This window comes from Mirounga leonina, unplaced genomic scaffold (genome assembly GCF_011800145.1).
Source record: "Mirounga leonina isolate KUSES-001 unplaced genomic scaffold, KU_Mleo_1.0 Mir_168, whole genome shotgun sequence".
Classification (NCBI taxonomy): Eukaryota; Metazoa; Chordata; class Mammalia; order Carnivora; family Phocidae; genus Mirounga; species Mirounga leonina.
This window is the reverse complement of record NW_023270426.1, coordinates 2,833,869-2,848,469: the sequence shown is the minus strand read 5'-3', so window position 1 is coordinate 2,848,469 and position 14,601 is coordinate 2,833,869. Positions and strand designations below refer to the sequence as shown.

The 14,601-nt window shown below is 43.6% G+C and overlaps 2 protein-coding genes across 3 annotated transcripts in view; both read right to left on the bottom strand.

Annotated features, from left to right (window-relative positions):
* Nucleotides 1-1,227: 1,227 nt before the first annotated feature.
* ARL14EPL (ADP ribosylation factor like GTPase 14 effector protein like) lies at nucleotides 1,228-7,615 on the bottom strand. Of its 2 annotated transcripts, none has more exons than XM_035013959.1 (3): nucleotides 7,492-7,615; nucleotides 5,499-5,638; nucleotides 1,228-2,210 (listed from the first exon to the last, which is right to left on the bottom strand). In XM_035013959.1, exons 1-3 carry the CDS (start codon nucleotides 7,585-7,587, stop codon nucleotides 1,988-1,990), a joined length of 459 nt encoding a protein of 152 aa, XP_034869850.1. In that variant the 5' UTR covers nucleotides 7,588-7,615; the 3' UTR covers nucleotides 1,228-1,987. The 2 variants fall into 2 exon arrangements, with proteins under 2 accessions (XP_034869850.1, XP_034869849.1); XM_035013958.1 differs by lacking the exon at nucleotides 7,492-7,615 and adding an exon at nucleotides 6,763-7,022.
* Nucleotides 7,616-7,877: 262 nt separating this feature from the next.
* The window catches only part of LVRN (laeverin), an 87,618-nt gene continuing 80,894 nt past the window's right edge, over nucleotides 7,878-14,601 (bottom strand). The window contains exon 20 of the mRNA XM_035013949.1: nucleotides 7,878-9,271. Coding sequence (XP_034869840.1) covers nucleotides 9,113-9,271 — 159 coding nt within the window. The 3' untranslated portion in view covers nucleotides 7,878-9,112. The remainder of the gene's footprint in view (nucleotides 9,272-14,601) is intronic.

Genomic DNA, 14,601 nt, shown 5'->3' with positions numbered 1-14,601 from the left:
AGATGAGAAGAAACAAAAGGGAAAGATACTTGAAGGTTAATTTGCCTAAGATTATTTTTTTAAATATGAAAATAGGACAGCTAGTAATAAGGGAGTGTTTCTCAAACTTAGCTGAACATGAGACTGACCTGGGGTGTTGGATGACAAGTGAGAATTTCCAGGCCTCATCCCTCATTCTGATTCCTGAGGTTTGGGATGGGGCTCAGCAATGTGTGTTATTAAAAGCAGTTGAAGAAGCTTTGCAATCAGGCAAATTCGGGAAATACTTGGTGTCAGGGAAAGAACACTGACCTAGTCATGGGGTTCAAAACACTAAGGCTCTTCTGTGTGTCCTTAATTGAGTCACTTTATCTTACTGGGGCTAAGTCCTCAGTTGTAAAAATAGAACAACAAGAAGGGTTTTAGTCTATAATCTCCTTGAAGACAGGAACCAGCTGGGCTATGCTCACAATTGGGTCCCCTGTGCCTCGCCTGGTGCCTGGCACCTAAGAACCTCCCAGATATTATTTGTTGACTAATTCACTAGCTAGACAACAGGCAAGATCCCTTTTCAATTGTAAAAATTATATGATTCTAAAAATAAGTAAGTAAGAAAACAATTCATTTGGTCAGCCATGTACAAAACAATAGTTATTCTCAAACCCAAACAAAATATAAACCGAAAAAAAAAAAAAAAAGCACCCACTCCTTTTGCTTGGCACATTGCTGGTAAGTATTTCAAAGGATCAGACTTGGGTAACTTGATCTCATGCCTTCTTCATAGGATGGGAGGGTTCAAGGTAATGAACTGGATGCACTTAGCATGACTGTTTGGCTCACAAAAGTCAGTAGAGGCTCAGTAAAAGTGAGCTGAATCTGGAACCCCAGGAAATTACGTGGAAAACAGTAAGTTCTCCTGCTACACATACAGGAAAACTGTAGTCATAGGAGGGCTTTTAGGCTTTTTGTTACTTTAGTTCCAAAACATATGGTCACATAACAAGTCAAGAATTATTAGGAACCTTCTCTGACACCTGTGGGTTGTGCGAAATAAAGGCTTTTGAAACTAAAAAGAGGGGTGCCTGGCTTAGTCAGTGGAGCATGCAAATCTTGATCTCAGTGTTACGAGTTCAAGACCCACGTTGGGTCTAGAGATTACTTAAAAATAAAATCTTAAAAAAAAAAAAAAAAAAGCAAATCCAAAGAAGGCTTAGTTCAAATTTCTGCATCCCTCCTAAAATGTTTCAGAATTGAAAAAAAAAATCACATCACGTGTCCAGTCAACTGCATATCAATACCCTCCCTGAGCTAACACACAACAGTACACTTTTATATAATAACTTGTTTCCTCCTTTTGAAAAAAATTCTGAAAATACTGATCCTGAGATGGGGGGAGGGGGAAGGAAACCACTAACTTTTAGGACATTCAAGTCCCAATTTCTCAGTTTGACAAGTAAAATACAAATTGTTCATAAAAATATTGCCAAGTTGTGACCAAATTTAATCGGAATGTTATTAAGACATTAAATTTAAAAATAAGACTATGCATATGCAGTGCAAAATCACAAGATGTGGGGGTGTTTTTTATTCAAAGAGCAGTTCTGACTTGGAACTGGCGTAAGGGTCAGTAGGTCTTATAAATTTAAGATTGTACGTTCTGTGTAAGAAAAGCTCCCAGCTGCAGAATTCTGAAACTCTTAAAACCACACGATCTCAGGCAGTGAAGAGGCAAGAGATTTTTCACTGAGAGCGGAGATGGAGGTGTCCCGGGGAGGCGATGCTGAGATCACCCACCATCCTTCTCTGGGTACAAGGTGAAGACGTTGGGGAAGACACAGAAAAAGGGGACAGAGTAACGTTCATGCTATATTGTTCTAACAGCTTCAGAGAACAGGAGTCTTCCGTATACTTTCCCAGCATCTTCCCCATGCCCTAAAATCCACCCCGGAGAAAGAGGTTGGCTTAGGTGTCAGGAAGAAGAACCAAACCAGCCCGCGTGCAATGGCCCCTAGTCAGGCACCAGATAGGGCAGCGAGCTGACCACCTCCCCGGATTCGGTGACAATGTCATCGTAAACCCAGCGTCGGTTGCAGCGGCACTCGGGCCCGCACTTGTTGGAGTTGCACTTGGGACAAGGGTAGAAGCAGCCCAGACAGTTCTTCTCCAAGCAGTCACACAGATCAGCATCATTGAAGATCAGCCTGCCGCTCTTGTCGTACTTCTTCCTAACTCTGCCGGGAGAACAGAAGACAGTGCCAGGTTCCCCAGCAAGGAGCATGAACCACTCTGCAGCCACCTCCCTAACTCCGATCGCTTGATTCCGGGGAACCAGCACCCGGAGGATTCCCCAGCCACGATTCCCAAGAGTAGATGGCAGCGGTGTCCCCAGGAAATTCAGCCCATGTGCCCCCCACCCCCCCACGCCGATTTCCAACACAGGCGGGCTCATCACTGACAGGACCCTTCGTTTTCCCTGGAAGGTGATATGCCACCAAAGTCAATTATAAAGAAGAGCTGAATAAAAGCTTCTTCCTACAAATGCCACCCCCCCCATTTTTCTTTAAAAATATAATCATTCCTGATGGGATTTTTCCCTGATAAATTACACTCTTTTTTCTTTCTGCAAAAAAGCACTCTAGTGAATATGATTATGGTTTTTAATGACCCAAGATAAATAGGAGAACTGTCCATGACTGCACCATCATCACTAACAGAAAAACACACATATATACCCACCCACACACACACACACACAAAACTCCTTTGGTAACAGTCTCCAGGTGCCATGCTTCAGCTCCTTTCTGATTCTGTCACCCAGTGTGGAGCGAGAAGGCAGGTGACCAAGATGGCGGCCTCTCTTGGAAGCTCTGAGCGAAGGCAAGGTGTTCTGTGCCAGAGGAACGCACCAGAGCCTACACCCCACTTGAGTCCCCACACTTTCTCCGTCAGCCCCTACAACGTGCCCAGGAAACAGAAGCTGTCACAGGAATTCTACCACCCTCTCAAAACCAGGCCCTTTTGAAATAAACCCTTCAGAATTGAGCTGCTTGAAAGCCTGAGGAGGACCAAGTGTCTCTAGACAGCTTGTATCCATTATTAACAACTGGAAGTTAAAAAAAAAAAAAAAAGGCTGGCCCTCAGCTGGTGTGGTGAGATTATGAACTTCTCCACCCTTTGTCTTGAAACAGGTTCAACACCTGCTCTCCTTCCTGTTCAGGGTAAGTAATGCTGTTCTCTCTTCTTCCCTCTCCTAACAAAGCAGGGAAGGCCGAGGATCATTATGGAAACTTGCTGCCTGATTTTCTCACTTAGGCAGGAATACCTTCCAATGAGGATTTATATCTGAAGCATTTCATCTGTGGAAGGAAGGCTCCACTCCTTCCCATGCCCACCAGGAAATGCAGGTATCAGCAGACCAGGAGATTTAAAATCCATGATGGAAATCACGGGAGTGGGTGGTCATGAAGCCACCAGAGTGCCCATATCAGATCTTGTCCTTGTCCCTCTGCCTTAACCCAAATATTCCCTCGCCTTAACTCAAACACCAAGAGGCAAATTTTATAGTTTCCTGCCCACCTGATGCTATCTTTTATAAAATTTTAAACTATTCGTACACACGAAAGTGTGCAAAACATACATGCACAGATAAAGAAGAATAAAGCAAACCTCCACATTCGCACTGCCCAACGTGATAAAAGGTATAACAGGGTTGAGGTCTTCTTCATGCCCCGCCCACTGCATCCCTCAAACCCGCCCTCCAAGAGGAACCTAGCTTGCTGTTATAAAAATCATCTCCTTGGGGTCCCTGGCTGGCTCAGTTGGTAGAGCATGCAACTCTTGATCTCAGGGTCCTGGGGCTTAGAGTCATGAGTTCAAGACCCATGTTAGCCATAAAAAAAAAAAATTCATCTCCCTGTCTTAGTTACATGTGTATGAATCCCCAAGCACATTGCATTTCCCTACATTGTGATTTGTGATTCATCCATGATGGTATTAGCTGTTATTCAAATATTTTCACTTCTATATGCATTCTGCTGTAAGAATATACAAGTTTCTCATCTTTTCCATTATGGATGGGCATTTTGATTATTACTATCTTATTTTCTTTACTATTATAACAATGCTATGAGACTTTTGAATGTGTCTCCTGTTGTAAAGATACAAGAGTTTTTCCAGGATATATATCTAGGAGTGAAGATGTTAGGTCATAAGGTATACAGCTCATACCAGCCTGTTTTTAAATAGTGGTTGTACACATATTACACTCAATTCATGTCCAGTAGTTTCACCAACATTGATATCATCAGACTACATGCTGCCTCTCTGGGGAGTGGGGTGATGCCCCATGCTATACTGATGAGATTCTGTATCCTGAACGTTTACTTAGCCTTTTCTTCTATGAAATGCCTATTCATTGATTGGTTCATTTTTCTCTTTGCATGTTTATCTTTTTCTTATTGGGTTGTATGTATTTTGGATACTGATCTTTCAAATTATAAGTAGTTTCTCCTATCTTGTGGTTTGTCTTTCATTATTTTTAATAATGGTTGCTTTTTGGTTGCTTTATGGTTTGTTTATACTTATGATGTGCTAACAATTGATGTGGGAAACAAAGGCAAAAGAAAAATTATTAAATATCCTTAGTACCTACAGCCCATTCACAAGTCCTTGAACCAGGCAGAGTGACCTTCCTCTAGGGACTCAGCTGCCTTGATGTTGATACGTTACTAAGGGCAAAAGACAATCTTAGCCCGACCCGCAGGACCCCGTAAGTCTACTTTCACATATAAAAATTCCATTGGAAACTTCCTTTATCTCTACCCCCTAAGATTCATGTTGACAATCATCCCCCAAGCATATGGCCCACCGATATACACCTGAAGGGTCTCGTGACTAAGGTTTTATTAGACGGTGATAAATGATCTTTTCCCAACAATAGCTAGCCCCCTCAAGGTCTGGATACCTTGCTTCCAAAATTCCTTAGAGACTTACACTATCTCTAACCCTCTCCCAACTTGAAAGCATATAATGGGCAACCCCTCATGACCCCAGTGTAGCTCTTTCTGCCCTCGTGTCCATCCCCCGTGCTTTAATAAAATCACCTTTTAGCACCAAAGACATCTCAGGAATTCTTTCTTGGCCGTCAGCTCCAAGGCCCATCTTTCCTACATCAGCTATCATTGTACTTATGATATATCTGCACACATTTGATACCTGAATTCATTCCCACAGTTATATTATTTCTCCATCTAATGATACATCTTTCTTACTTTTAATCATCTTTCTTACTAAAGCTATTACTCTAAGCATCTCAGACCATCTGAAGCATTAAAAAAATTGATTCCTAGTTTGGGATTATTGTCTATTTCTTGAAGTTGCTAACTTCCAAACACATTGAGCGATATTGTACTTCAGAAAAGATATTTTTAAAACATAAAAAAGTGGCAACCTTTCCTTTGTCAAGGAGAACCCCTGCATTTTACAATCCACAAATCAAATATAATAAATCATGATCTTACTTGTATTTTACAGAAAAATATTCATTCATCTTTGACATCCGAGCTTTCTTTTTCTGCTGCCTTGTTTCAGGATTAAAGTCCGCTACCTGTGGTCCAGGATTTTGAAACGCCAAGCATTTTAACTGCCGCTCTATCTGTTGCTATGAAACAAATAATATGTATTCAGAGTAAGACCTGGATAATTTTGTTTTATGTTGTATCAAAATAAACTTTCTGTAACTTTTGCCATAATGTCACGAAAGTACAGATGTTTTACCTAGAGAAAGAAACAGCTTAATTTGATTAAGTTTCAAAAGATGTTGTAAATTTCCTCAAGTTAGGTGATTCTGAATAAAGAAATCCATAGTATACATCTCATATAATAAATATAAATATAGTCGGCTCAGCCTCTGACTTTTGATCTCAGCTTGGGTCTTTTGGTTGTTTTATTTTTTAAGATTTATTTATTTATTTTAGAGGCAGGAAAGGGGCAGAGAGAGAGGGAGAGATAGTCTTAAGCAGCCTCCCCGCTGAGTACAGAGCCCCACGCAGGACTCAATCTCACCACCGAGATCACGACCTGAGCCAAAATCAAGCGTTGGACGCTAAACCAACCGCACCACCCAGGTGCCCCTCAGCTTGGGTCTTGATCTCAGGGTTGTGAGTTCAAGCCCCATGCTGGGCTCCACACTGGGCGTGGAGCCTACTTTAAAATAAATAAATAAAAATAAAAATACATATTTATCCTTATAAATATAAGTATATATAAATATTTAAATAATATAATATATAATACAAATATTATATGTTAAGTATAAAATATATAAATATATATAACATATAAACATATGGTATATGTTTATATATAATATATATAAACAACCAAGCAGGAACAGAATTCCTTTTTTTTTTTTTTAAAGATTTTATTTATTTATTTGCGAGAGAGAATGAGAGACAGAGAGCATGAGAGGGAGGAGGGTCAGAGGGAGAAGCAGACTCCCCGCCGAGCAGGGAGCCCGATGCGGGACTCGATCCCGGGACTCCAGGATCATGACCTGAGCCGAAGGCAGTCGCTTAACCAACTGAGCCACCCAGGTGCCCCTTATATGCCATTTATTTATCTTAATAATAGTCCAGGCTGTTCTAAAATAATATAAATATATTTCTTTAATTTTTCATCTCGGTGTGCATGTATGGGTTTGTTTTTTACAAACTTAACCTTATGAAACAATTATGTATTTAGGTATGGCTGTGAAAAAAAATACAACTTCGGACTGTCCATTACCATTCTCAGTTCCATGGCAAACGATGAGGAACAGAGACACGAGGGTAAGCCTCTCTGTGTCCAAATCTGGGCTCTGCCACTTACTAGTGGCGTGCCTTGACCAAGCTCCTACTTCTCTGAGCCTCGGTGTCTCCTTTCTGCAAAATGGGGTAACAGGATTATCTTGTAAGAAGGATTTGGTGAATTAATATATGCAAAGTTTTAGAATCATGGGGCGCCTGGGTGGCTCAGTCGGTTGAGCGTCTGCTTTCGGCTCAGGTCATGATCTCAGGGCCCTGGTCCCCTGCTCAGCAGGGAGTCTGCTTCTTTCTCCCTCTGCCCCTCCCCACCCTGCTCATGCTCACTCTCTCACTCTCTCTCTCAAATAAATAAGTAAAATCTTTAAAAATAAGGGGGACTAGTTTTTTTAAAATAAAAACACTGGACACTATAAAAACACTATATTCTCCACAAATATTCTTCTCCAGGGAGCAGGATTTTATTGCACAGAACACTGGGCTATAAATCAAGGGAGGTCAATGACAGAGAGGAGGCATGTGAAGTGAGACCAGCCCCGCAGGGAGCTGAGTGAAAAGGGCGGGGCGAAGCCCCATCAGCACAGAGGAGTGGAGAACCTACCCGTGAAATCCTGACTGGATCCACCTTCCACCCAAGTCCAGGCTCACCTCAGCGATCCCCAAGTTGAGACCTCTCCAAATACCATGAAACCCTCATACCCATTTGCCATACCAGTTGCTTCTGTCCAATCTGACAGTTTTTCTCAGGAGAACTTTGACCTGTGTGTCCCTCGTGAGTGGAAGTGCTTTTGTCTGATTGTTCATTCATTTCTGATCCCTGAAAAAAGTAATGGGGGAAAAAGTAGGACACATTCATATCATACGTCTGCAAGAACTTAATCCTGTGACTTTCTGGCTCTTGCCCTACAGCTTACTTTCTTGCAAAGCCAGGTTTCCTGAAAAAGCCATCCACCCTCCTGGCTGCTTTTTTACCACTCACTCTTAGATCCTGCATCTGCCCGCCACACCCATCCAGACCACTTGACGGACACTCTTCTCTTCTGGATGTTCCATGAGCAAATCAAACGTACCTTTTACAGTTGTTAGCATCGCAGACCTCGCTGGAGCAGGCAACACGGGGACCATCCACTTCTCTTTAAGAGGAGTATAAATTCTTAGACCTCCATTCTCCCCCCCTTACACTCAGTCCCTTGAAAAGAAGGAAGACGCATTGATGTCCTACATCCCCAGTAACACCGTGAAGATCTTATCCACTCCCGTGGTTTTGGTTGTCACTTCTTTGCAGAGAGAGTCCCTCAGGGTGCCTCTAAAATCCCTGACCTCCTCGCTCACGTTTTCTGACAAATTTCTAGTACAACCGGGGCTAAGGGGAAGGGACCGGTCTTCCATAAAACCCAGCTGTTGACACGCCTGTAATTTACTTTGGTTGTATACCCAGGGCACCGTGATGTGTGTGTGACTCAGGTGAAGTCAACACAGGATGCTAATCGCAAATGCAGTCCAGGCTGTTCTGCAGTGCTCGCTCAGAAAGGACCAAGGACCAAGCTCCCAAGGAGGCCTCCACAGCCCTCTGATTTTCTTCTCCCATTTCCACTGCTGGGGCCATCCTCAGGGCGCTGTTTCTACTAAAGGAGTCTGAGCTATGATTTACCAAGGGGGTCTGGGTCATGTGGCCCCCCCACCTGCCTGCCACCTGGACGTTCCATCTCCATACTCCCAGGTCTGGGTCACTAGACATTGACTGCCCACTCTCCAGTTCCCAGTATTAGGTCAAGAAGCTGATTTTTCTTTCCTAGCATCCCTAACATTGATTTTCCTTTTCATTCTCTATTGGACGGAATCCACCTCCGGATAGGGTAGTAGTATTAATACTACTTACCCTTGACGAAGACAGTCTTAACGTTCCTGTCAGCTTGACAAAACCCCACACCAGGCTTCTCTTCCTGACTCTTGGCCCTGACCTCCTTTTCCTTAGAGCTTTTACTTAAGAAAACTCATCCCTGTACATTCTTTCTCTGTCCCATTGAGATGTAAATCTTCTCCTAGCCTCTTGCCAGGTTTACAACCCAGGAATGTCTTCCTCAAAGATTAGGAGGCGTCCCTTTGAAATGTAATCAGCCAGAAAGATGGCGCCTGTGTTTGCCAGTCTCTGTGGGAAAGGTAGAAGCCTAACTTGCTAATTGGTGGGTGCCAATTAGCACACACAGGTGGCTTAATCACAGAGAAAAACATTTACAAACTCGGGAATAACTCCATATACTCAACACATCCCGTGGATCAACCTCCCTCAAGTCCCCCAGCATTTTCCGTCTGCCTTTTGTTTCACGCAGAGTTCACACTGAGTTCCGGTCCCCACGCCCCGCCCGCCCCCCCATCACCACAGCCTTGAATCGAGTCTTCTCTGCCTTGTTTAACTTTGTCCCGTGCAATTCCTCCCATGCCACTTCACATCTGATCAGCCAAACATTCTTGGGGAGTCTTTTCCAATTAGTCTGGAGAAAAAATCACAGGGAGCTGTTTGAAGAATTAGAAATTCCCAGTTGAAAGAGGACTTCAAACTCTCTCCAGTGGGACCTCAGTCTCGACTTCCTAATTAAGTTCTTTTTTCCAGCTTAACTCTTAATTCAGGCAAAAGACCCTGCGGGCACGGCATCCCCCAATGGGAACAAAACTACCCCCGTGAGCCAGCAAGACCCTGTCTGTGACTGACCCCAAAACAATGATACACCTGATCTCTACTGCACTTACCCACCGACCTTTGTCCCACATTTTCCTTGTATAAACCTAGTATTTCTAGCACTTTGGAAATGGTCTTTGAGATGTTCATCCGGTGTCTTCCCAGTGCTGGCCTCACTGAAATAAATTCCTTTCTTGTTGGACCACCGCCCGTCTCTCTGCCTTTGGACTTTGTCAGCGGAGAGTGGCCGAACCTGGTCTGTTTGGGAGCCCCAGAATCAGTGTTCTTGCACCCCGAGGCCCCACTTACCCCATCAAATTCCAGGCCTACTGGGGTTATAATGTGCAGAGGAGAGTCCTGGTAATCTGTATAATTAATAAGCTCGCAGGTGAATCCTCTCCTTAAGCAACGATGGGAAAAGATAAGACAGGGAAAGTAGGTAGAATTTTCTCCATCCAGTCTTGCCATCTGATCCTAAAATTATTGTCGGTATTTTCTTCCCACCCTCAAATTCATCCAAACCATTGTGGTTGTGTTAATATTCCTAAATCAAATATTTCTTTATCTCATTCCTATTAAAAGACTTCAATGACTCCCCTCTGCCAATAATACCCTACGAGCTCAACATGGCCGAGAAGGTCCCTCACAACTACTCTCAACCCACCCGCCTAGGCTCAGCTCCCCGCACACCTCCTCTGGGGCCAAGCCTACCTGACCTCACCACTTCCATTAACAAACACGCCTCCCATCTCCTACCTAACTCAGCGCTTCACCTTTGAACCTTGGTCTCAGCTCCGAGAAGCCTCCAGAAACCTCCCCCGACCTCTCTAGTCCTTGAAGGCCCCTTCTTCCCTGGGGCTCTCTTTGGTGCTTCCTCAAGAAAACTCCCCCTCAAAGGGACCCTAAACGCTCTACCATCTTCATGTAATACATTTTCCTCCTCGTGGGAATAAATATGACCTTATGACCATCTTTGCAAACTAGAATTTTTCCTAAAACAGCATCCATGTAACTACAAGGGGAGAAATGAGTAACTTATGAAAATCCTCTGCCTGAGAGGCTTTTTATTTAAGTCGTTTGTGAAATACAGTTCTCCACAAATAGGTTGTGTGTTGGGGGCGGGGGGAGACTTGCTCCTTTATATTCCAAATAAAGCAAAAGGAAATTATAATCGAATTTCACTGGGGACTGAAATTTAATTGGATTTTATTTTGAGCCCAAATTATCTGTCCCACGAAAAGTAATGAAAGTGGGCCGAATTCCCCCTTTTTCCCTGCGTAGCTTTCCCAAGACAGGGGCTCTTAACCAGAGAAAGAATACAGGGCTCTTAATCTTGGATGAGTAAAGAATACAGCACACATCTATTCCCACTAACCTCTAACTGAAATTCTGGCATTTCCTTTTATTATAAAAGGCAACCAACAAATAATAACAATGTTAGCAGGACTTGTGACTTTCTTGCCTGAGAAAACACAGATGTTTTCATCTCCCTTTAGAGCTGCTATAGATCTATGTCAAAATGTTATTTACACTTCTCACTTCTTTTTTTTTTTTTTAAAGATTTTATTTATTTATTTGAGACAGAGAGAATGAGAGACAGAGAGCATGAGAGGGAGGAGGGTCAGAGGGAGAAGAAGACTCCCCGCCGAGTAGGGAGCCCGATGCGGGACTCGATCCCGGGACTCCAGGATCATGACCTGAGCCGAAGGCAGTCGCTTAACCAACTGAGCCACCCAGGCGCCCTACACTTCTCACTTCTTCAAAATGATGGTAGTTCTTAGGCCCGCTGCTCGGATGTATTTTATGGGTTAATAATGAAACACATACATTACTGCCACAAATTGTTTTTAACATTTGTTAAGTGTATTTCCAGATAACTGATTTCCTTTGCAACCTTACAGATTTTATTTCATATGATTAAAAATAGCATTCCAGGGGCGCCTGGGTGGCTCAGTTGTTAAGCGTCTGCCTTTGGCTCAGGTTGTGATCTCAGGGTCCTGGGATGGAGCCCCACGGGAGTCTGCTTCTTCCTCTCCCTCTGCCCTTCCCCCATGCTCCTGCACGCTCTCTCTCTCTCTCTTAAATAAAATCTTTGAAAAAATAATTTAAAAAATAAAAACATCATTCTAAACAAACAAACTTTCTGAGAAATTGTCCATAGATCTCACAGTTGACCAAAGGGGTCCAGGACACAAAAGTAAGATTAAGAACCCTGGCAAAGATGCAGGGAGGACACCCTGCCCCCGCTTCTGCTGATCACAGAGACAAAAAAACCACAGATTCTGGCTGTCGAAGAGGCTCGTTTTCAAGCACAGAGCAGGGAGCAGTGCGGTCTATCCGAGGCTACTGCAGTCAATGGAACACAAAGGGGAGGACATCAATTTGACCAACTCTGTGTTTTGTCCTAACATTACAACTGATTACATCTGAAAGAGCCAAAATGCGGTCTAGCACAAAAAGAAGAGGCTCCCCTCGGGGCGGGGGTGGCACAGACTCTCAGAGCAGGGCTCCTCCAAGTGCGGCCCAAGGATAGGGCCGCTCATTAGTAGCAGGCTTGGGGGGAATGGAAATCCACCGACTCACTAAGAACACCGGGTAGTTTAGCAGGCAGTTTTCTTCATAGCAAGCTGGTCTTCCTGGAGGAGGGAGTTCACCAAGAATACATTCTGGCACAAGCTCTGTAATTCACCAGATCAGGGACCTTGAGAAGCACTGGAGTTCTATTAGGTCTTTAGCTCTGGAAGTAGTCTTAACACCTTTTTCTTACCTACCCCCCAGCAAGCCTGGAACCAGCACACAACACTCAGTAGATACCTCATGAATATTATGCTAGTGGATGCCAATTATTAGAGACCTACTATGTGTCAGGCACTGGGCTAAGCATCCTACATATACTACTTCATTCAATTCCATGACAACTGTGAATTAGAGGTTACCTCTGTCGTTCAGATGACCAAACTGAGGCCCAGCAAGATCCTTTCGGTCCCCTAGGTACACGTAGGCTGCATGAGTTTGAAACTCAGACCTGTCTGGGTCCCCAGGCTAAGCTTTTTTCAGGAGGTTACACAACCTTAAGGTTTGTTTTAGTGATGACCACCATGTCTACACAGGAACACAGCCGAGGGAGGGGATGTGGTTAACACCAGCCACACAGAGCCTTTTCAAAGAGAAGCATGGAGAAGGAATAAGGAAGGATGCACTTAGATCATCTCAAATTTGCCCCCACCTCAGGCACAGGAACCATATCTGATTTCAGGATGGGATTGGGAAGACAGCATAAAAGAAGAAAGCCCCCGGGGGTGCCTGGCTGGCTCAGTCAGGAGAGCGTGCAGCACTTGATCTTGGGGTCGTGGGTTTGAGCCCATGGTGGGTGTAGAGATCACTCGAAAGAAAAGAAAAGAAAAGAAAAGAAAGAAGGAAGGAAGGAAGGAAGGAAAGAAAGAAAGAAAGAAAGAAAGAAGGAAGGAAGGAAAGAAAGAAAGAAGGAAAGAAGGAAAGAAAGAAGGAAAGAAGGAAAGAAAGGAAAGAAGGAAAGAAGGAAAGAAAGAAGGAAAGAAAGAAGGAAAGAAAGAAGGAAAGAAAGAAAGAAAGAAAGAAAGAAAGAAAGAAAGAAAGGAAAGAAAGAAAGGAGCAGCGGAAGAAAGTCATATGCAGACAAAATTACCTTGAAAATGCTTTCAGAAAATGCTGCATAGGGAATAGCACTATAAAGCCAGACATTTCACCAGCAATGGGATAGATTATTGTTTCTTAGATTGAAGATCAAGTGAAATAGTTGCCCTATGCATAGGAGGCATCATGGATAAATTGTTTACCTTTAAACCTCAGAATCACATCCCCTGGCAAGTTGCTCACTCTATGGGGGCCTTGGGAACTGGGTCGCCCTAGAAACAGCTCTGGGTCAGGATCGTCTTCCCCTTCACCCTGGGGCACTGGTCAGGGAGGGGAAGGCAGGCAAAATGGCTCATGTTTGAATCACCCACACTCATGCTTAGGATGCCCCCCAGCACCATACGGTTGAGTTTTTGAGGACTGATTATATCTTGCATAGGTAGAATATTTTTTTCTACTTTTTATCCCTAAGGACACTAACAGATTATCAAAGCAAGAAAAACCTGTTTAAATTCTAGCCAAAAAGTGGGTCTCTGCTTTTATTCAGGAGCTGAGAAAGCCATTTATTCTGAGACACTATCTGTAAGACACTCCTCAGAAAATATTTAGAAAAGACTCACACGTAGACATCCACAGAGAACATTCAAATGCGTAATGCAGTAGTGACTTAATGGAAAGGTTTTCATTAAAAGCTGTGAATCACAGAACAGATTCAAGCTGTTTTCATCTCATTCTGTCTCCAGTCTTTGTTTCCTCTACTTGGTAAAAATGACAAGTCCCTGAAGTAACTGACGAGTGAGACGGATCTCACCAGGGATGTGGATGGGAGAGAAAAACAGACGTGGTGCTGGTGATCAAATAAGCCATCCCCCTGCTGCTCCCTCCCAGCTCAGTCAGCTGTTTTCAAAGCCATGAAACTGCACAACAACCTCCAACAAAATCTCTGTGGCCATTTTTCCATAAGAATGAACAGTAATTTGCATCTAAGCTTTTGGGAGTGTTCTTAGATAAACAATGTAAATGCTTTAGAAACAATTTTATTTACAAAATATAAGTGTGTATCCTATGCTGTATTTTCCTACACACACACACACACACACAGACATATACACACCCTTCTGTGGCTCAGTATAAAGTAATGTAAAAACTGGGGCGCTTGGGTGGCTCAGTCGGTGAAGTGTCTGATTCTTGATTTCGGCTCAGGTCATGATCTCGGGGTCGTAAGATTGAGCCCCACATTGGGCTCCATGCTGGATGGGGAATGTGCTTGAGATTCTCTCTCTCCCTCCCCCTCTGCCCCTCCCCTGCTCTCTCTCTCTCTCTCTCTTAAAAAACAAAAAAAGTGAAAACAAATATCCTGTATTTAAAGTAATTTGAAGGGATGCTCAGGGGAGGAGCACAGTGTGACCACAGAGCTGTTCTTGCTGCTGCTAGAATGTGGCCACCTGGCATCCCTCAGAGACCAAACCCCCCGCAAAGCCCATCTGGCTCACAGAACAGATCTGCAACCATGAGGGCCTCTCCCCTCACACC

Excerpts from the sequence above, each read along its gene's own strand:
- ARL14EPL (XM_035013959.1), bottom strand. The coding sequence starts at position 7,587 with ATGAATGAACAATCAGACAAAAGCACTTCCACTCACGAGGGACACACA. Across the intron at positions 5,639-7,491 it reads AGATTGGACAGAAGCAACTG|CAACAGATAGAGCGGCAGTT; the intron begins GTATGGCAAATG and ends TTTGTTTCATAG. Across the intron at positions 2,211-5,498 it reads TATTTTTCTGTAAAATACAA|AGTTAGGAAGAAGTACGACA; the intron begins GTAAGATCATGA and ends TTCTCCCGGCAG.